The sequence below is a fragment of the Harpia harpyja genome, chromosome 8 (assembly GCF_026419915.1).
Source record: "Harpia harpyja isolate bHarHar1 chromosome 8, bHarHar1 primary haplotype, whole genome shotgun sequence".
In the NCBI taxonomy this organism is placed as follows: Eukaryota; Metazoa; Chordata; class Aves; order Accipitriformes; family Accipitridae; genus Harpia; species Harpia harpyja.
This window is the reverse complement of record NC_068947.1, coordinates 49,467,146-49,489,381: the sequence shown is the minus strand read 5'-3', so window position 1 is coordinate 49,489,381 and position 22,236 is coordinate 49,467,146. Positions and strand designations below refer to the sequence as shown.

The following is a 22,236-nucleotide window of genomic DNA, read 5'->3' as shown; positions in this document are numbered from 1 at the left end:
CTCTCCGGCAGCCGCAACCCACCGAGACGACCGCGAAGCCTGAAATCCCCTTTTCTAGCGGAGACCCGGGAGTTTCCAGAGGAACCCCCGTTACTCAGCGCGGCGCAGACGCCTCCTTCAGCCGGGCCCCGTCAGAGAAGGCGGGCGGGCCGCCTGAGGGAGCGGCGAGGTGGGCCACGCCTTGTGTTTAGTTTCTGTTTTGGGTCGAGCGGGGTGAACTGGTGAGATAGAAGCAGCCATGAGGCTGCCGGTTTGCCTGGGCTGGCTCCTCTTCTTTGTGTCCCTGCTGGGTAAGTCAGCCGTGAGGCGGCGGGGATTCTCCCCTCACCGGCGTCGCGGGCGGCAGGAGGGCGGGAAGCGGCAGCAGGGCGGGAAGCGAGCGGGAACGACGGCGCTGTGGGGAGCAGGTCACCTCCAACCGTCCCCTCCGCAGCCGGCCGGGCGGGCTTGGGCCGGCCTGGCGCTGAGGAGAAGGGAAAAGCGGCGAGGGCGGCGGTCTGGCAATCGCCGTTCGTGTTTGGTCGCCGAGGGCGGGGGGTTCCCGCCTTGGGGAGCTGCTTTCACCCGCGGCCGCCCCCGCCTGACCGCGGGCGGACCCGGCGTTCCCCCGCGCCGTGCTGAAGCGGGGCCGTTTGTTTTCTGTCCTTCTGAACGGTACAAGGCAGAAGCAAGCGGCTGCCTCCCCCCCCCGCCGCATTCTGCACGAAAAATTCATAATATCACCCATCGGTATGTTTAGGATCTGCCCCCGCAATGCTTGGACACCTTTTGTCTCAGATGCGTGTGAATGGGAAGGTTGCGGTGGGAAATGGGTGTGGTTCTTATGGGTGGGTTAGTTTCCTGACCAAGTGGAGTTAATTATTCTGTGTGCTGGGTGGGAAGCATTGCTGCAGGAGTAGAGCCTCCTACTCCCCTCGGTTCCTGAGGTGTTAAGGAATTTAGGAAACTAGCTTTTACTGTAAAAAAGTTTGTATTCTTGTCATCCCCGTATATGAAAATGCTGTTTATTTTGTATTCTGTGTTCCTTCTTGCTCCAGGAGAAATCATCAAAGTTGTTCTCAGTGGTTTTGTTTTGTAGTTCTTTTTTTTTTTTTTTTAAATAGTTGTTGGGGCTTTTTTTGTAGAAGTAAATTATTGCTATTAACTTCTGGTGAAATACTAAACAAAGGCCTTCTTAATCCAAATTCTACCTGTGTGCCTGAGGAGCATAGTCCTCATGTCCATAGCCATTGCACAGGGCTATGAACTTGAGAAGTACAAACAAAACTTGCTCATTTTTGAAATTGAAGGCAGATGTACAAACTTCGTCATTGTCATCAGAAGTAGCTGCTTTTGCTAGATGGGCCAGGCAGCGTGGCTTGCTGAATATAGACATTCTTATCATTCTTCTAGTTTAAGGAATTTCTTGGTGACTTTGTTGCTTTGGGAGTTTCCTGGGTGTGCCTAAAACAGGACCTATTGCATCCCCTTTTTAAAAAAGAGCAATCTCCTCTTGCTTTTCCTGAAGGCTTTAAGCAGCTGGTTCTGCTACTGAGTGTTCAGAACAGCTCCCTGAGATTTCCTCCCGTACTATTCCAGGAGTCTTCAGCTTGTTTTGTTTAATTAAGATTGTGAGATCCTGTTCTGCAGCCAAGACTGTAAGAGAGCATTGGGACCAGGTGTGCGAGAGGTCCAGTGGAGAAGCTAGGACTCTGCATACCTGTGTGATCAGTCTGCCCCTGTTCAGCCCTAGATGCAGTTTGTTTGTCTCACCTGCAGTGCTTTTGCAGATAGTTCGAAATGAGTGTTAGTAATGCCTGATTAATTGAGTGTCCTCTTGTAACTTTTTGTGTGTGTGAAGGCACGTTGTTACCTTACATTACCTAAGTTGGCATGCTGTTGCTACTCTGAGCATCTGAGTCCAGCTGCTGTAGACTTGACCATAAAACAAGATTTCAGGTTCCAAACATGCAGATGAAAAGGAGAGACGATGGTGATTGGGCAACTGGAGAGGCTAATTGTGGCTGCAAGTATCATAATATCTTCCTGTAACGAAAAAATTAACTAGCTCTGTTGTCTTTTCCTCTCTGTAAAACTTTGATTCTGCAATGGTTGATTAGGGTAGGACATCAGGAATACAAACTCTTCACTGTTGTTCACTAAACTAAATCAGCAAGGTTTCACATCATCTTTTTGTTTGTATGCTTGTGTTATTGCTATTATGTGTGTGGTTGCTTATGTGTAAATGTTCTTACGTTAAGTTTATCAAGGTAAAAAAATCTGTCATCTCCATATGAGAAAATCAAGACTCTGAAAGTCAGACTGATCTGCCCAAGTGCATAAAGTAAATCAGTAGCAGTTTGACTTGGCATGCAAGTTTCTAGCCTTGCAAATGCCTGTTGTAAACACCAGGACACTGTTGGTAGATCCTCATCCTCTGTCAGGCTTCCCTTCTTGAATCCCTGCCTCCCCAGCCTCCCTGCTTCTCTACCCAAATGCAAAGCACTGTACCTATCCCAGTCTCGTGTCGCTGAACATCTGGAAATGGGGGGGAGAGAAGCACATAGCTTAATCCATCCTGAAGACATGCTCCTTCATTCTCCTACGGGAACCTGTGACGCACAGCAGCTGCAGTGTAGCTTTGGCATCTTGAGAATCCCCAATCACCACATAGGGATTACTGCTTTTCACAATGTCCTGCCAGGTCGTTTTTTTATGTGATAAAACCTCAGACTTGCAGATACAATGCATAAAGTGTAAAGGGTACATTGGATTTTGATTTTTAGACCTACCAAGACCATGCTCCTTCAGTCATTGGAAATTCGAGCCAAAACTGTGTTCATTTGGGGGATCCTGGAGCTTGTATGTGGGTGGAAAAGAAGTCAATGCAGTATCTGTGGCCCCGTTTGTTGAAGGAATCCACAGAGAGGTCTTTGTGCCCTCCCTGTATGAGGTGAATAAATTGTTGGCTACCGCACCAGCAGGAGGATTGCAGTGCCAACCACACTGGTGGGGATGTTCTGCTGCACTGCAGATGGCAGCCAAACTTCTAGTGACTTTAGCAGAGTCCCCAAAAGCAGAGGGGCTAAGGGAGGTAAGCCACGTCAGTGAACTAGAGCACCTAGAAGCATTCTGTGTCTGTAGTGAGGGTCATCTGAAAGCCAGAGAGCTCCTTCAGTGGTCTGAGCATCAACTCATTCTTAAGCAGTATTACTGTCTTCTACTTCTCACATATTTTGCTGGGGCTGACAGAAAGATACTTGGTAGAAGCTCTCATGTTTTCTGACTTCTGAAAGTGACCAACACAGAAACCACACTTACCTTAAATGTGGCTGTTTCTTTCCCATTAGGCAGTTTGACAGGTTTGGGCAGGTTTTTGTTTTTGTTTTTGTTTTAAAACTTCCTCTGTTTCTTTCTCTACGCAGAGAAGTACATGCTCCTTTTCATGTTTTCGTTGCTCATAAAAATACCAGGGTTTCTCAATGTTTTTTCCTGTGTCTTTGCACTCCATGAGAGATGTCATGGGAACTACATCACAAGGTGTTGGGTTGAATGGGAGAAAATCTGGACTCCTAACAAATTTAGGTTGCTTGTAGAATGTGGTTAGTTCCATAGGTTGCTAGTAGAAATGTTAAACACAGTTTTAAATAGTATGAATGGAAGAATCAGTTGTCAGCTGTGTGAAGCTGACACCTGATTGTGTTGTCCTGTTACCTTACTCTTGAATTTTCCTGAATAAAGAGAGGAAGTTCTGAATTTCTCATAAAGGAGGAAAAAAGAAACGAAAAAGAAAAAAGAAACGAAAAAGAAAAAAGAAAACATCCTCTGCCTGCCCCCTGCTTAAAAACTCTTGATAAATCTTTGCCTCCAGAGCTGTGGCTGTTATATCATATTAAAAACAAAAAGAAATAAATATTTTTTTTTTGCCATTGATATTTAACACTACAGGATGAACACAGAGTGAAAAATGTTACTGATAGTTTCTTGGCTTAATGTGACTAATGGTCTTAGTCCTTAGAAAGCCAGGATCGTCTGTGGATTACATGCACAGACTCCTTTGATCTTGAGAGTTGATAGTGTGGTTAAAGGTGTTTGTCAAAAAAAAAAAAAATTGATCATGTATGTGGATTTGTCTGTCTTTTTTTAATGGTCCTCCTATCAGTTTACAGCCTCTTGAGACCATATTGGCCGTGTTCAGGGTGGTGTGGCTGTAGGCTACCTGGGTGATACGGGGTTTGTAAGAGACATAGGTTGTAGTTCGGAGTACATTTAAGCTGCTGTGGTCACAGGATGAGAAGAGTTCCTCTCTATGCCATCCGTTTGTGCTGTTCTTTGAAAACAGAACTACAAAGATGATCTGGCTGAAAAATGAACTCAGTTGAAGGAAAAAAGTTACTGAGACAGATTTCTCAGTCCTGTTGATCATATAACTACATAAAGACTGTGCTAATACAGCATAGGAAGTGCTATCCAGATGCTGGGAGAAAGTAAGTGGCCAGAGGATTTGAACTGCTTTTTTTTCTGGCAGTTCAGGCTAGGCTTAAACGCAAGTCAGGTCTGTCCCTAAGCAAAGCCCAGAGATCAAAAATAATCAGTATCCTACAAGACACAATGATCCTCTCTAATAGTTCACCATTGCCAATATACAGATTCCCAGTTCTCCCCCTCCCTCCTTTGCCTCATGCTGCCATATGCATTCAGTGGATTTATTTAACTCATTGTGTTAATGGCAATGTAATTTGTCAAAAAAACCTACAAACTTAATGAATGGTGTTGGCTCGGTCCAGGGAGCATGCCGACAGAGCAGGACCTTGAGACTGCAAAAAGGAGGGCAAAAGCAGGAGGGGAGGGAGAGTGGGGTGGCCACACACACTCATCCCCCATGAGTGGGCTCAGGTGTTTGCTTAACTGCCCTGAGCTAATCAATTGTCCAGGGCAGGGGGCACAAGATTTTTAGAATAGGAGTTCTCACACTGCAGCTTGCTATTATGTGTGACCTGAAGAAGGGCCTCCTTGGTTATGTACTCGACAGGAGAGCTAGCTGAATCTAGGTTGCCTCAAAGTACAGGCAGTAATACTTTACTATATAAACCTTCTGAAGCTAGAGTTAAGTGATTAGGTTATCCTAAGTTTGTATACGCAGAGCACCTCATGCTGTAACTACAGAGCATACAAGTATGATTTTATGTGCTCTCTTCCCACCATTGTCCCATGTAGTGCCTCTCACAGCAAAAGAAGGTTTAGAAACCATGGTCCTGCAGTAACCCCTCCTCTGTACGGTGAGTTCCCTGGAGTACTGTTCTGTTAGTGGACTTTGACTTCAGCAGAATGGATGAAGTTTCCCTGCTCTAGAACAGCATGTAAGAAAGATTCTTGTAAGGCAGGGATCAGTCTGTCTTTGCCTCCTAGGGAATGTCTTGCACTACCATAGTCTTTTATAGTAAGACAGGTTAAATCAGTCATCAGAATAACTGTGACTGAATAATTATTAATAAAGTCATAATGCTGCTCAGAGGTAATTTCTGGGGACTGAGGCTTGGGAGGTAGAAGGACTATACAAAGCTAAAATCCTAGGGTTGTAAGGCTTTGTTACTATCCGAGTGATAGGAATGATGGAGGTGAATTCAGGTCTCTGCTAGACGGGTAGTAAGAAGCAGCATGACAAACTGATGTGGTTTGCTTAGCAGAATCGAAAGCGCTCTACTTAACCAGGGGTGATGATGAGAGCTGCGAGTAGGTGAAGTTTGCTAATAATGTTGTATCAAGACTGTTACATCAGAAATTTCCCCTTGCTGTTAATAGAGGGCAACATAACCAAGTATGAGAGAGGTGTGAGTACAGATTGATCAACGTGTTAGCTACTGTACCACAGTGCTAGAAAGGTAGAGATGCTACGCTAGCTAAAATACCACTAACTCTGTGAAGCTTTTTCTTTTGCTGCTACCTTTAGCGTGGCCCTGGTGATGCTGTACACATACCTTTATCCTGATGTATGAACAGGCAGACTTGCTAGAGATAGAATATTTTTGTTGATGTTTGTTTAGTATGAAATGAATAGACTTGCAGAGAACTAACCTAAAGCAATGCTTTGGCAAAAAAAAAAATCAAGAAGGTGGCACAAGAATAAGTGCCCACACGTTTACATTCAGAGAGAGGAGTATCCTTTCCAGCTTGGAAATATAGCCCAGTGGATACTTCTAATATGAAGTTTATTTAGAGGCATCTCCTCAGAGTTGCTTTTATATCAAAAGTTTTAAAGCTTAAGAAAACTTGCCAGAGCTGCAGTCAGTATCCATGTTGAGATGTGCACTGCACTGGGCTCAGAGCTTCCATTTTGGATCTTTGAAGAAACAAAGCTGAGCTGCAGAATTTTGGATTGGACAGATTCTGTCCTTAATTCGAAGGCAAAGATGCCAGGGTTTCAGGTGCCTTGTTGTGAACCAGATCCTCCTGGCTCACAGGAGAGTCAGAGGTGGGTAGAGATCTGGAAGCAAGTTGTAAAGCCCAACCCAGTCACTTGCTCACTCCCCCTCAACAGGATGGGGTAGAGAATCAGGAGGGCAAAACCAAGAAAAACTCATGGGGTGAGATTAAAGACAATTTAATAAATGAAGGGGGGGAAACAAAGCCGGAGGGGAACCAAGTGGTGCAAAGGCAATCACTCGCTCCTTCCCACCAGCGGACTTCTTTGAACAATGGCTACTTTGGAAAAACTCTCTCCCCCCGCCTCATTTTTATTCCTGAGCATGACACATGGTAAGGAATATCTCTTTGGTCAGTTGGGGTCAGCTGTCACGGCTGTGTCTACTCCCAACCTCTTGCCCATCCTCAGCCTACTCCTACGATTGGGCAGAGTGAGAAAGAGAGAAGGTCTTGGTGCTGTGCAAGCAATGTTCAGCAATAGCTAGGACATTGATGTGTTACCAATGCTGTTTGGTCAGATCTAAAACACAGCACCATATGGGCTGCTGTGAAGAAAATTAACTCCATCCCAAGCAGACCTAGTACACAAGTGCACGGTAGCAGTGAACATGGCAATTAGTAGGAAGAATAAGACTGGGCAAGTGATCGGAGGACAAGGGGAGTGGAAGAGGCTTGGGCAGGAGAGGGAGCAGGGTGGAGGGAGCTAGAGAGATCTGCGAGGTTCAGCAAATGGAAGAGATGTAAGTGGGAACAAGGCCCAAGAACTGAAAATTCTGGCTATTGTAAAAAAAACCCAACAAACAAAAAGACCCCCCAAACCCCCAACTTTGGAACTAAACTTACAAAAGTTGTTGGAGATTTGCACCTTCCTCTCCATTCTGGTGTCAAAGTCAGCCGGTGTCTGACCCTGGTGGTAGCTTTATTCCTGCAGAGCTGAAGTTTTGGTCCTCTGTTTTCCCCATACCTCAACTTCTTTCCCTGCAAGTATCCAGGATTGCCTAGTCCTTGTCATAGCCAAGCTTTTCTGCATCTTGCTTGTACCTAAGCTCTGCTAGGACCTACCGAGTCCTTCTGAGCCACATACCGAGGCTCTGATAACCCTACCATAGGCTTCCCTGAGCTGTGCAGTGGAACGTGCTCTTTATTCCTCCTTTTTCAGGCTGTGCCAGTGCCCGCAAGGGAATTGCAATGCAGCTGGGCCCAAGAGGGTCTGGTCTGGTCAGGACACAAGTGAGAAGTTTTTAGGCTCTCCTTCAGTTGACTGTGCATTTTCTCTCTTTAACACAGGAAAGTGTCTTGAACCTGTGGTTTGACTAGTGAATTACTGGAGAAAAGGGAGGCAGCGTCTCCACCTCCGACAGCATTTTGGAAGGCTTTACCTCTGTCCCAGGAAGGCATAGGGCTGTGAACCCAGAGTGGAGAGAGGCAAGCGCCCTCAATGAAGTGGGTAAATACGAGGGGTTGGATGTAAGATGCAGCTCGATCGTCATCATTTCCTGGTAGCTATTTTAGGAAGCCTGCTCCAGGGCACAGGCGCCGTCACTGCGCTCCGAGCAGGGCCTGTGCTGCTGGCCAAAGGGACAGTCTTACTCATGTACTTCCCAGATTCACTTGTTTCCGCTCCGTTGCATGCACAAACACTGGTGTTCCCACAGCGAGTCACACCTGGGGATTACAGTCCTTCTGTGGGTGTGTTGGAGGTTGTTTTTTTTGGAGTGGGGGTGTGTGTCAACTTGAATTCCAGCAGATTGTACTCTCTGTGCGACTATTACATTGGGGGAACAAGCAGACAAAAACAAAGGAGAGGGAGGAATGGGTAGGTCTTCCCCACCTTTTCTGGTCAGCAGCATAGTTTTAAAATGACTGGGTAACCTTTGCACGGGGATGCTGCTAGTTTTTAGGCCCGTGCTGAGGGATATAACTGAAGATATGGATTTTGTGGTGGGGAGGGACCCACCCTTGTCGGTGGGTGCCACCCTTAGGTCCTGCCTTTGCTGATACGTGGAGCTCTGTAGATGCAGGCAGCCCTGTATTGTCCGGGAGTAGCAACACATACCTCTGTGAACTTGCCGCAGTATGCAAGTGAAAAACTCCGCTTTCGATGTTACATGTAAGATTTGCAGTCATTCCTGCACGAATCTGATTTTCTCTTGCAACAGCCTGGGATGCTGCTACAGCTTACTGTCACCTGTGTTGTCTCTTTCCTGGCTGTAGCTTTTGCCTGTGCTTTTATACCACGGATCTAAGTGCTTTTTTACTGGAGTTTGGGAAGTGGGTCGTGTTTGTGGCCTGTGGGGGAATTAAGCAGCCTATGGGTAAATATTCTGATAGTCCTTCTGGACTGAACATTTATTTCAGTGTTCTCTGCAACTGGTGGTTCTGAGGGTTAGGAGGGAATGTAACTCTCAGTTGCTGGGGGAATTCACAATTTAAAAAAAAAAAACCCCAACTGAAAAAGGGGTAGTTGGGAAGTTACAAAAAATAGAACAAAAATCCACTATTTAGAAAGCCCAACTCCTGAGACAGGCAGTTTCTTGCTATAAGCCAATCAGTAAGGACTTTTCCACCCAGCTTCAGCAGGTGGAACGTTAAAGTCTTAATAGTAATACGGGAGCCTAACTACTGCTTGTATAGACCTAATATATGCATATATACATTTCAGATAGGTACTTGAGACCAAAAAAGATGATAGTGATAGCATTAAAAATAAGAAGGGAATTAGCTTACAGAAGTTCTCTGGAATAACTAAGCCTTACATCAGCTCCAAGAAAAGCAGTGAAGAAAATAAAATCACATAGACAAATGTAGTAATGAAGCATTTATTGCTGATAAATGGAATATTAGATTCCACTTAGTCTGAACAGAATACATGGATACCTTTAGCTTGCTTAAATGCTTAAAGAGTCAGAATTATTCAGGTGAATATCAAAACTCAAGTATAGCACACTATGTTGTATGGGTGCCCTGTTACTCTGTGAGTGAAGGGCTGTTGCCTTGTCTCGCATAGGCTGCAATCCAAGCTCTGCATTCAGAGACATAATTTGGTTAGCATGGAGTTCCAGGTTACGTGCATTAGCCGACTCATTGTCAAACATGAGAAAATCTGAAATGTTTTCATGTACTGCAAACCGGGCGAAGGTTCATGGCTTGCTGTTTGCTGCAGGCCAAATCTATGTACCCATGCTGTTGTAGTGGTTCAAATGATGCGTGGTAGGAAGAACGCTTGACTGTGGCTCTAAGTCCTGGGTAGGATGAGAAGTCTGTGTAGGCAAAGGTATCTGGCTGCTGGAGAAGTGGGAACAGAAGACGTAGATGAGATGAGGTGGTGGGTTTGTAGGAGAGGCTTTGCTTGCACAATGTTAGCTTCTCTTTATCAGTAACACTTTCATTATGTGATTTCTTTGGAAGGATAGAACACAAAGACATGGAATAAGAAAGAATTTGGAGTGGGTTGAAGGACATACAGGAGCAGGTAGTCTGACAGCTTCTATAGAAGCTACTGGAGGCCTTAGCGCAGCGCTACTTTGTTGTGTGAACTTATCTTGGAATAATAGGGTACAATAAGGAGAGAGGGAGAAAGCAGAGAAATATCATTCTTATTTCTAGCCTTCCAAAAAGAGTGTATGAGAGAGTGTTTGGCTGTTACTTCTCCCTCTTTGCTCACAGCAGAGAAGTTAACTGGTGTGGAGTGGGAAATCTGTGTATAATATGAAGTAGAAAAGAGGGGGAGGAGTTCCTTGGAAGTTTAGAAAATGTATGATGACACATGCTTTGTTTAGAAGCTCCAAGATACGTGGTGGAGATCTTGTGCAATGTTTCTGTATGATGTATAATTTCCTTGAAAAAAGGAAGCTGATAGCGTTGAGTGGGGGGTTTCTTCATGTTTTCACTAGAGTAGTGAAGCAAGTAAAAGTGTCCAATCCCTGATTTTTAGACAGGAGGAGATGGTGGTTATCCTGAAAGGGTAACCTTTCCCCTGTCTTGCTCCTGGGAGCCCTGATTGTCCTCGGGCAGGAACTCTTCAGCTCCTTGCTGCCAAGCCTTTGTTTTAGCAGCCAGCAAGAAGAGAATGCGCTCAAGAGGGCAGCGCTCCCCCAAGCCAAGCAGAAGCTATGGAGGTAAAATGAGTTTTCTATTCAGCTCTGCTTTTCTCCAGTCTCATTTCTGGGCTTGAAGAAGAAACAATCTTACCCTCGTAACTCTGGCCTAGCTCTTATGACTAACTGAAAGAGAGCAAAGACGTGGAGAGTTTACATGCGTCAATACCCAGGCTTAGGAATTTATTAGTGGTTGGCTGAGGAGCAGTGGCTGTCCTTGCTCATGTTCTTAGTCCTGAGCAAATGTCTGCTTTCCTCCCAGAAGAGAGTCGTGTTACCTTGCTCTTGTCAACAGCCACTGTGGCTTGACTTATGCATGCTGACGTTAAGCCACCACAGCTTGGTTGTGTCTGTGAGCCGAAGTTGCCGAGACGTAGAATTTCACAGTGGGTAGAGCAGGGAGTTTTTCTCCATGCTAGGAATACTATAGGTCCCTAGGCAGTGAGAGATGACTTCTTGAGGAAAACGCACTCCTAAAAATTGTGTTTACGAAACAAAAGTCTTTAACAAGCCTCGAAGCTTCATCAGATCAAACCAGTATTTCATCTTGCCCAGCATCCTGCCTTCTTGTGGTCTCCAAATACGTTGGAGCTCCTGGGTTCTTCTCTTTTCTGGAAATTGTTAATTGAGATGGGTAGAAAGAGATGCTCATACTGGAGCCTGTTTAAATGAGTCTGAACAGGATAGGAGACAAAAAAAGGTGGGTGGGTTGTGTTGAAAAGATGTGGGAGTGGTAGCTGAGCCCTCTTTACCCCGTTTGCTTGTCCAGTTCCTGTGCCTGGAGAAGGTCACAGCATAAGTGCAGACAACAAGAAGTAGAAACTGTAATGGCATGAGAAGAGTACTTTCATGGGTAAATTGCAAAGAAATTGGATAGTCCATGAGAAGTAAGGCATGGAGGAGACCTTGTGTGTGTGCAGTTCTGTACCCAAGCACACAGAACTGTGTTTCCCAGTGCTTGCCTTTAGCGTCCTGTCTGAGAAAGTCTTTGCTTCTATGGTGTGGCACCAGGCAGAAGAGCAGGACACTTAGTATGTTGGCAAGCATTGTTCTTTGCTGATGGGGAACCTAATCTACTTAATGACTGGCCTTGCTGACCTCCTGACTGCTTTCATGTGTAAAGGAGATAGGATGTGGAGCAAGATGGGTTATAGTTTGTTTTCTGGACTCATATACAGTGAAGGGAAGTGACTTTGTTTTGATGTGATAAAGCTGTAGTATCTGCATTGATTTATGAACAGTAGTAAGTTTTCACACGATGATGACATGAGAAGCAAGGGAGACATAGAATGATATAGAGTGGTAGATTCTTGACTTGATGCCGTTTAGGAATCAAAAAAAAAAAAAAAAAAAAAAAAGAATCAAAACCAAAACAAGCCCAAAATGGTAGCTGTCACTTGGGAGCAGTTGTCTTGAGGAGGCTTTTGAAATATTTCTCTTTCACCGTGCACAGTTACTGTTTAAAGGGAAGTTTTCCATGGTGCATATTGGAAATCTTGCCTTAATATGAGACCTCATTTATATCTTAATCATGCCCTTCCTTCAACTTAGTAGTAAAAAGTTACCGGCTACCATGGAGCGGAATCAAGTCCTTAATGCAAGTGTAACTTGAACTCAGTATTGGCATGTTTTTGTCGGTGTCTACATACATGTCTGCCATGGCAGTAGGCTTGTGTTTTGTTTTTTTTTGTTTGTTTGGGGGTTTTTTTGTTGGTTTTTTTTTGAGTCATTCAGAGATATTCAGAAGTAGGAGGTGATTGCTGAAGACTGAAGCAGGGACACAGAGATGCTAATGGTTTACAGTATCCCTTCCCCACAGCAGAATTTGGTCTCACCTTAGATCAGTGGATTTTTTTTGCACATACAGCTGGTTTTAATAAAAACTAGGGAGAATCTCTCATCCCTCTTCTTTTTTTGTTGTTGTTTAGTTGTTTGTATTGAATGTTTCATCCTTTTTTAGCAGAATATGATTGATTCAAAACTGAGAGCAGTTAAGGTTTCTGGACAGCTCCCATTTCTGGCTTGCAGCTCTGCTAGATCTCAGAGGTTGGGATGCTATTTCACATACATTGGTTGTGAAATAAACTTGCTTAAGTGATGTTTCCAAAGGAAATCCCTAGTATGCCCATGATTTCAGAGCAGTTGCTTTGAACCAAGTAGCAGTTTTGTGTCAGAAGTGTGCTTCTTAGCAACTCTGTGAATATTTGTGCTGGGAAAATTGCAATTTATTCGCTCAGCAGGAGCTTCAGTCTGGGCATTCTGCAACAAGATGCTGAGATAGATTTTGCTGGTGGTAACAATTCTTCATTGCATCTTTTTCACCAGACCATGGGCAGGAGACCTAATTCAAGTGAACAGGGGAAGTACTGAAGATAGAGGAGCTTAGGATAGGGAAGATCATCAGGACAATGATTCTACCTGGGACCAGAATGGGGAAATTGGATCCCCTTGTGGATCCCCTGTCACAATGTAGTGCAGACAGGCTGGGTTTGGGCAATTCTTAACTGACACATGCCTTACTTTGTAACATTGTGATGTGCTTCTAACCTAAATTTGAATGTATCTGATAGTGCATACAGCATTAGTCAAGCAATAGTTTATAAAACAATTGTTAAAGTAACTTTTTTCTTTTTTTCCCCTGTAGCACACATCTGCTGTGAGGACGTGTTTGGCATCTTGGGAGAAAATTTTACTTTTCCAGTAAAAATAGACCAAAACATAGTGGAAATTATTTGGACAAAAAACAAGGACAAAGTGGCTGAATGGGAAGGGCAAACCAACCCGACTTATTTTACTTCTCTCCAGAACAGAAGCTTGCTTAACAAGGAGAATGGGCAATTGACTATATTTAACTTGGAAAACAATGATGCTGGCACATATGTGTTAGACTGCTTGAATTCTGGGGAAAAAAATTATGTCTTAACCTTCATACTTGCTGTGTTAGGTAAGTAGTGGAAGAACTGCACAAAGAATTTGCACCACTTTATTCACTTTAAGAAGTCTAGAAGGGGGATTGTTTATTTGTCAGGGAAGCAAACAGAAACAGACGGGGGCTGTTCTTTGGCTCTGTTGTTAAGTTGCTTAGGCACTTTAAATAAATTTTCAAAGGTGACATCTAATTTGTGTGCCCATCATTACCCACCTTGGAATGGCTTCTAGAATGTGTGTAGATGGCACACTGTGTATTTTCAGGTAGATAACCAAACTCTTTGAGCAAGCTGACCAAGTTATCCTAGGCAGTATGTATCTACTAAAGATGCTCCTGCAGGCATATTATACATGCTTGAATATCTGTGGCATCATTCTGTGCAGATCTGTGCAGCTTCACTAGTAGTCTTTGGGAAATGTATTTGACCAGTGTGTATATTAGTCCTATTGACAATGAACTATGAGGCACTGAAGAACCACAAACTGGGCCACTTTTAGAAATACATTTTTCTCACGCACATGCACATGTGCACACCTTACACATACACTTCTACCTCTACACTCTCCTGCTGCTCTTGTTGCTCCAGCCCTTGTTGTGTGCTAAAATTCCAGGCAGTGTGTAATCAAAGTAATACAGAATGTTTTCTCTCCTTTTAGCTCCTCCATCAGAACCTGAAATAAGTTGCAACATCAGTGGTAATGACATGGCGTTAAAATGTACAGCAGATTTCCCGAAGCCTCTGAATTACTCTTGGAAGTTCAGTAGCTTACCATTCACTCATCAGACCCAGGAAATTGTCATCCCTAAGAAGAATGTTCCTGCTTCTGAGAAAGCTGCATGTTTCATTAAAGTCTCTCAAATGGAAAAGAGCTGTGAAATCTCTTTGACTCAATGCTTTCCAGATAAAAAAGGTAATGAATGGGTCAGGTTGTTTATGCAAGTCTGAGAGGCTAGGCTGGGAAGCAGCATGGACTTTGTCTGTAAGGTTTCTACTGACTTCTCAGGAAGTTGAATTTAAAGAGTAAAAAGCATCAGAAGTCATTTGTCTGCTAAAAGTGTGTTTAAGGTTGCTGAAAGGTATGAGTTTGACAGTTTGATCCCCCCTGGAAAGATACTTTTTGCAGGGATCTCACCAGGATAAAGCCTTCTGCTGTGACTTGAAATGAGTAATAATAAAGAAGGAGACACACTTAGAAGATCTCTTCTGAACCTTTTGGCGTTGTGTAATTAATGCTAATGACTGTTAGGCTCTTTGTGCTACTTTCCAGGAACTGGAATGAAACTATTCAGTCACTTTAAGTGAGTCATCTAGCAGTCATTAGATGAAATAATTTCTCATCTAGCATGTGCATACGTCTTTTCCTCCTTCACAGGCAGATATAAAAAGGAGAAAAGAGAGTTTTCCCACTGTTGCTTATTGCTTTGGGACAGCCTCAGCTGAGCTTCAGGCTTGCTTGCGTGTTTTTTTTTTTTTTTTTTTTTAACATAGCATGAGAACTTGTTTGGAACCATCTGGTTTGTAGGATGTGTAAGGCAGTCCCTAACTGACAAAATTTCCCACTTCTCTGCAAAAGTAATTTTCATGGTTTACCAGTATAGAATTCTTCCTCCTTCATTGGAATTATGTGTTAGAGACTTGTTAGAAATGAGGCATGTGGTGGGTTGACCTTGGCTGGCTGCCAGGTGCCGACCAAAGCCGCTCTATCACTCCCCCTCCTCAATGGGACAGGGGGGAGAAAATACAACAAAAGCCTCGTGGGTCGAGGTAAGGACAGGGAGATCACTCGGCACTTACCGTCACAGGCAAAACAGGCTTGACTTGACTTGGGGAACACTAATTTAATTTATTGTCAGTCAAAATCGGAGTAGGATAATGAGAAACAAGAACAAATATAAAACACCTTCCCCCCACACCTTCCTTCTTCCGAGGCTCAACTTCACTCCTGATTTCTCTACGTCCTCCCCCGCAGCAGTGCAAGGGGATGGGGATTGGAGGTTGCAGTCAGTTCATTACGCATTATCTCTGCTGCTCCTTCTTCTTCATACTCTTCCCCTGCTCCAGTGTGGGGTCCCACCCATGGGAGACAGTCCTCCGTGAAATTCTCCAACATGGCTCCTTCCCATGGGCTGCGATTCTTCACGAACTGCTCCAGTGTGGGCCTTTTCCACGGGGTGCAGTCCTTCAGGAATGGACTGCTCCAGCCTGGGTCCCCCATGGGGTTGCAGGTTTTGCCAGCAAACCTGCTCCAGCGTGGGCTCCTCTCTCCACGGGGTCACAGGTCCTGCCAGGAGCCTGCTCCAGCGTGGGCTTCCCACGGGGTCACAGCCTCCTTCGGGCATCCACCTGCTCCGGCGTGGGGTCCTCCCTGGGCTGCAGGTGGAGATCTGCTCCACTGAGGACCTCCATGGGCTGTAGGGGGACAGCCTGCCTCACCGTGGTCTTCCCCACGGGCTGCAGGAGAATCTTTGCTCTGGCACCTGGAGCACCTCCTCCCCCTCCTTCACTGACCTTGGTGTCTGCAGAGTTGTTTTTCTCACATATTCTCACTCCTCTCTCCCAGCTGCTGTTATGCAGCGTTTTTTACCCTTTCTTAAATATGTTATTGCAGAGGCGTTACCAGTGTCACTGATGGGCTCAGCTTTGGCGACTGGCGGGTCTGGCTTGGAGCCAGCTGGCACTAGCCCCATCCAGCATGGGGGCAGCTTCTGGCATCTTCTCATCGAAGCCACCCCTGCAGCCCCCTTGCTACCACAACCTTGCCATGCACACCCAATACAAGACACTTGCTGAAATTTCATTTGGCTGAGATCTGGCTCGGCCTTTCATAGGCCAAAAAATGGAAGAGCCATTGCTTTTCAAGTGGTGATGTGCCTTTGCTGAACTAAGGTACTTACCTTGTAACTTTCCTGGAGCTGGCTTAGGGTTTTGCTAGTAACTGACTCTGGTGCATCAATTTCTTGAGGTTACTTTTTTAAAAATGGATAGCTATAAAACATACTCAGGGTTGTATTTCTACTGAAGTAGTCTATCACACAGTTGCTTTTTAACTAACCAATCATTATTTATTTTATTTTTTTTTAAAGGGGACAGCTATGGCAAAAGAAACAGAGGTGGTCTTATTGCAGCTTTTATTCTCCTAATTCCAGTTGTAGGAGTACTAGGATTCCTATACAGAAGAGGTATGTGTAGCATTACCTAATTGAGCTTGACATGCTTCAAGATTATGCTGATCTAAGGTTCTGTAGAATGTATGAAAGTTTCTGATTGTGGGATGTATTGTAAATACAGTAGTAGAAACAAGTACCACTTAGGCAAAGGCTAATAGATTTGAAGGAACTTTCTTGCACTTGGACACTGGGCTCTGTGTACTGGGAAACACTGTAGTTTGTATTTGCATGTTTCTCCCTCAGACTGTTTCATTTACTGTGTGTATCTATGGCTTCTCCCATTCCTACCTGAGAGTGCTTTCACTGCCTTTTTTGAGAGCATCATGAAGATGCTATCAAGGTCAGATTTCTTGTTGGGACAGGCTCTTACCAGGGTTGTTGAATACCCGAGTCTAATCTGAGAACTCAGTGTGCTCAACTGATACGTAGGGACTTCTGTGCCTCCTGTCAGCCTGTATTGCCATCATTTTGGAGTTCTAGATTTGTTTCTTGGTTCATCCCTACGCTGAATTGGAGTATCTTTTTTTGTAAATCTGACAGCTTATTCAGAAATGGTAATTGTAGGCTGTCATTGCGTATCTCTTGCTGCCACCTTTTTAGGTTAATATGTCAGATTGTATTCTGGCTTGAAAAAGAGGTACACACCATCTGTTCTCTTTGTGTTTGAGAGAGTCCCAACCAGGAATACATTGCCTCATCCTAAGAGTGCTCTACGTGGAAAATTTCTGTTGGTTTCCAGGTGGGGTCAATACTTGGGGGTGGCTGCAGGGTGAAGAGCATGGGATACATCTCCTGTCTGGGAAGGACTGATTGATGGTGTTCTGGAGGGAGGCTCTGATCAGACCATACATAGATGTATATTGCATGTGGACCTTTCCTGATCATTCTCTGTTTAGTTTCTGTTGGCATGGAATCATAAAATAAACTAGGTGGGAAGGAATCTCTGGAGGTTTCATTCAACTTGCTGCTCAAAGCAGGACCGACTTCAAAGCTAGATCAGGTTGCTCAGAGCCTTGTCCAGTCAAACTTTAAATAACTCTAAGGATGGAAATTCCTCCGCTTCTTTCAGCATGTATTCAAGTGCTGAATCACCCTTGTGGGGAAGGATATTTTCCTTATTTCTCTTAGGCTTTTGCCTTTTGCAACTTGCAGCCATTGCCTCCTGTCTTTTTGTTCTGTACTTCTGAGAGGAGTTTCCTTTGTTTTCTATGTAAATTAGTTGTAGACTGCAATTAGCCATTCCCCTAGCCTTCTTTTTCTTCAGGTTGAACAAACGCAATTCTCTCAGTACCTCCTTGCACAGCTCCTGCCCTCTAAACATCTTGGCGGACACTTGCTGGAGTAGCTTCAGAATGTCAGTGTTTTTTCATGAATTGGGAGCCTAAAACTAGACACAGTACTCCACATGTGGTGTCACAAATACTGAATAAAGGGGAAGAATTATTTCTGTTGATGGGCTGACTACACTTCTACTAACACAGCTCAGTATCTGGTAGGCTTCTACTGCAAGGGCACGTTTCTGACTAATGTTCAACTCGTGGTCCACCAGGGCTTCCAGGTCCTTTTCTGCAGAGCTGTTTTCTAGCCAGGCAGAGCTCAGCCTGTACTGTTACACGGGGTGATTTCAAGAGGTGCAGGACTTTACATTTGCCTTTGAACATCACATCTTTTCTGCCAGCACATTCCTCCAGGTTGTTGAAGTTCCTCTGAGTGGCAGCCCTGCCTTCCACACCTATTCTCCCCAGTTTGATGTCATCTGCAGACTTTCTGAGGGTGCCTTCTGTGCCCTTGTCCGTGTTGGTGATGTTGAACAACACTGTGCTTGGTATCAACACAGGAAGAATGTCACTCATAACTGGCCATCAGTTAGACCTAAAACAATTCAGCTACTTCCCTTGAAACAGCGAAGGTTTGACCATGCTGGAAAATAAACTTGTTATACCTTGGTAGGATAAGCACTGCACAGGTATAATCAAACAGAAGATGTGATTTGCTGATTTAAGTACAAGACACAGAATCCTAAGTTGCTAAGCTCTGCTTTAGATTTGGTGAAATGTGCTCTGACTTGTTGTTGTTGCAAGAGGCCCATTTTGTTGATCTCTTACTGGTTGTCTTTGCCCCAAAACAATATTTCACTCTTTCTTCTTTCTTCTTTCTTCAAGTCAAGTGTTCAGTTGCATGTCCTCAGTTAATTTTTTTTAATTTGGGGGGGTGGTGTGTGTACAGAATGGATGGAGGCTGTCAACTAGTTTCCAAAGGCACAAAACTTTATTTCTGAGTAATTTCTCCAGGTATTCCATTTGTTTTGGTGCAGGTAGAATTAAACTTGGAACAGGAAGAGCTGCTCTGAAGAGCAGTCTGCTGCATGGCTCAGGTAAGAAAGCTAGAGTGTCACAAACGTGTGGAATTCAGACTATTGCTTTAATTTGGTCTAGGCTTCTAAATTTTTTCTCTGTAGCAGTATAGTCTTTCATTTGAGAGGTAAAGGAGTAAGTTTTGTTTCAGGCCTTAGTTGTTTTACATAGTGTAGTTATTTTTTCCACATCATTGCAGGCCTGCCTTCTCCTTGTAACTGTCAAGATGAGGGAAGGAGACTGTCAGTGGAGGAACTTCTCACCTCTCCATTAGTTACCAGTCTGCTTCCCACCCATTATTTCTTTACGTGATGCTGTTCTGCAGGCAGTACAGATTCTCAGCGTTGTCTGCATTCTTGTCTTCCTGTCCAGATCTCCACTTGTGCTTCTGCTGTCCATTCTAATCCTGCATTGTTTTCCTGGGATGTGGGTTTTTGTTTTTTGTTTGTTTTGTTTTTTTTTTACTTCTTTAATTTGCAGCAAGATTGTTCAATTCTCTGGCTTCTGGGTCTGTGTGTTGGGGTCTGGGAATCACTCTATACAGTGAGCAGCTAAGGAAGGGGACAACTCCTTTAGTCTGTGCTCCTTTCACAAGGGTGAATGAGGCTAACGTGTTTCAGCTTTAACGTGTATGCATCTTGTTGCCACGACCACTGTGGTCTGTTCTTACAAACCAAACTAAATCAGCCCCTAGGCAGTCAAGCAGATTAGGGAGAATAGGGGAAGACTTAAAAACTACTTTGTTGTGAAGGTCACCAGACCAAATACTGTTTTGGTGGGGAATGGCCAAAGCTCCCGCCATCAGATACAACCTCAGTGCCCTGTTGGAGTGTTCTGGTGTTGAACTAATGTGGCTCCATGCGGGATACTCCAGTCTGGTATCTTAGATGAGCTGCTGGAGTTAGCATAAAGCTGGAGCAGGATGTTTCTTGAATTGCAAACTACTATGTAACCTTTGCAGAGACTTTCTGTATGTTTAATTTCTTAAGTTGTTCTTTAATTTAATTTCTGAAGTTTCTTAATGTTTTTATGGGTTTGGAGGTTATAAAACATGGTCCTTGGTTATGGGCCTGGAAGAGATGCCACACATAGGGAGACAGCGCTATGAAAGCAGGGTTTGGGGTTTGTTTGGGGTTTTTTTCTCCCTTTCTACCCCCATGCCCCAGCATATCAAAGCCTTACAAGCTTTTTAGCAGGATTTTGCATAAAGAACTTCATTTTTCTTCTGATATTTTCATACATTTGTTAAAGCTGTAGTTCTAGCCCATGGTTCAGAGATCACTGAAGTCTAGAGACTACGGATGGATTTGAAGGTGAAAAAAGGAGAAGGATGGGAAGAAAATAAAAAGAACAAAAACCTCCTCCTTTTGGTACTGCACTTAAATTTACTTTAGAATGGCCCACGCTTCTATTAGAGTTTCTTTAAGGTCTACAAAGAGAAGGGGTTTAAAGTCACAGTGTTAGTGCAACACATAGGTGAAGTAAAAAAAGGAGATGTGGATTCTCTTCTCAGCTGTCTCTGGCTTTTTATGGCAAATCTCTGCAGCTTTATCTCCTTAAGTAAACCCACTTCAGAAAGATTTTGTAAAGCTGTAAGCATAAGTATGCATAATGTTGGTTATGGTCTGGTACCTTAAGTGGTTGCTGGAGGGAAGTTGAAGTTGAAATTAATAGTGAGTTCTTCAATAAAGTGTCATAACTTACTAGTTATCAGGAGTATCTGCTAAAAGTGTTATAATTAAACTGTCACTTTAAGGCTGAGTTGCGTATTTTGCAGACTATTGTGCTACCTCCATACACATTTCTAAAAAGGATTTCTGTTTACTTGCAGCTACGTCTTCACAAGCTGTTGATTGTGAGAATGAAAAGTCTGAAGCAGGTAACAAGTGAAATGGTGCCCTAAAACAGGGGAACATGAAGGGAGGAATTAATTTTGCCCATGGCCTTCCGCAGTCCAAAACTTATTAGCATGTTCTCAGTGCAGAGTTTACCATTCCCCTGTTGGTATAGAAAGACCTATTGCCTTAGGAACAGTAAATGTTGATGGGTAGATCACTAGATGAGAAGTCAAAAAGACCTGGTTCCTTCTGTTTGTTGAACAGTACGTAACAATTGCAGAGGAGAAGGTGTGCTGCTGAGCTCTGGACAGCACAGAGCAATGACATATGCTGGTGTGGGGAAGAAGCGATGGAATGTGCTCCTGAGGGACTGTAGCTCTTCTCTGATCTCTTTTCAGATGAAGAATTGAACAAGGAGAACAGTGCCCTGAAAGACAAGCAGACAGTTAACAGGGGTGTAAATCAGGAAGGTAAGTGCCTGTTCTGTGGAGCAGTCAGTGCTAATGACCCAGTGGGAAAACTAGCCAGGATCCCTTGGAGTTGAAGGCTCAGAGCAACTTCTGTGTAATGCTTCTCAATGGAGGTATTGGGGGGGGATTGTGCCATGAATCCTGAACACCTGTTCTCTGTGCAGGAGTTTCAGGAGCAAAGTAAACCAGCTTTCAGGCTGTAGTTAAGGGTAGAGTGAGTCTTGTGGTTTTACTACCCTTGGAAATAACCCCAGCAGAGCATACGGACTTGAAGGATGTGTGTTTTGGAGATCATTTGGTTTAAAAAAAAAAAAAAAAAAAATCCAGTCAGAGTGAGATGAGAATACTGGTCAAGTAGCAGTCGCTGCTGAAGTGCTGGCTTCTGGTCTTCTGGTTAATGCTGCCTGTTGGGAGATCTCTGCAAGGGGGCCTCCAGTCCCCCAGTGTGTTTACATGAAGCACTTAAGTGAGGAGGAAGAGTTGATGTGACCAAAAGGAAGCTTTGCCAAGAGGAAGCTTGGTTTGGAGAGATTGCTGCTCTGTGAAATGGAGTCAGGCTGTCCTTCATTGTCTCTGGTGGAAGACGGTACTCTGTGTGCATGTGTGTCTGTCTTAAATCTCCCTGCCATCTGCTGGAAAAGCAACGCAACAATTCAAGCAGTCAGGAAGATTTCTGGGCAGTGTCAGGGACAACTTCTTCACACAGACTACCAGATGCTCCAGCAAGGAGTTATGTGTGGCTGTATCTGCTGCTCACTAACAGAGGAGGACTGGATGGGGATGTGGTCACGAATGGCTGCCTTGGCTGTAGTGCCCAAGAAACAGCTCCAGATCCTGAGAAGAGTGAGGAAGGTAAGCATCAGAGTACAGGCCCTGCACTTTCAGAGAGCAAGTTTTCACTTATTCAGGAAGATGGTAGGCAGGATCTCATGGGAGACAGTTCTGAAGAGCAAAGGAGCTCAAGAGAGCCATCAGGCC

General features: G+C 44.3%; 1 protein-coding gene across 3 annotated transcripts in view; it reads left to right on the top strand.

The window, feature by feature from the left end:
- The first annotated feature begins 234 nt into the window (after positions 1-234).
- Positions 235-22,236, top strand: part of CD58 (CD58 molecule) — a 49,782-nt gene continuing 27,780 nt past the window's right edge. For all 3 annotated transcript variants that reach the window (XM_052794240.1, XM_052794241.1, XM_052794239.1), the window contains exons 1-7: positions 235-290; positions 13,144-13,443; positions 14,085-14,339; positions 16,513-16,608; positions 18,911-18,970; positions 20,782-20,829; positions 21,187-21,258. In XM_052794240.1, coding sequence (XP_052650200.1) covers positions 239-290; positions 13,144-13,443; positions 14,085-14,339; positions 16,513-16,608; positions 18,911-18,970; positions 20,782-20,829; positions 21,187-21,258 — 883 coding nt within the window. In that variant the 5' untranslated portion in view covers positions 235-238. The remainder of the gene's footprint in view (positions 291-13,143; positions 13,444-14,084; positions 14,340-16,512; positions 16,609-18,910; positions 18,971-20,781; positions 20,830-21,186; positions 21,259-22,236) is intronic.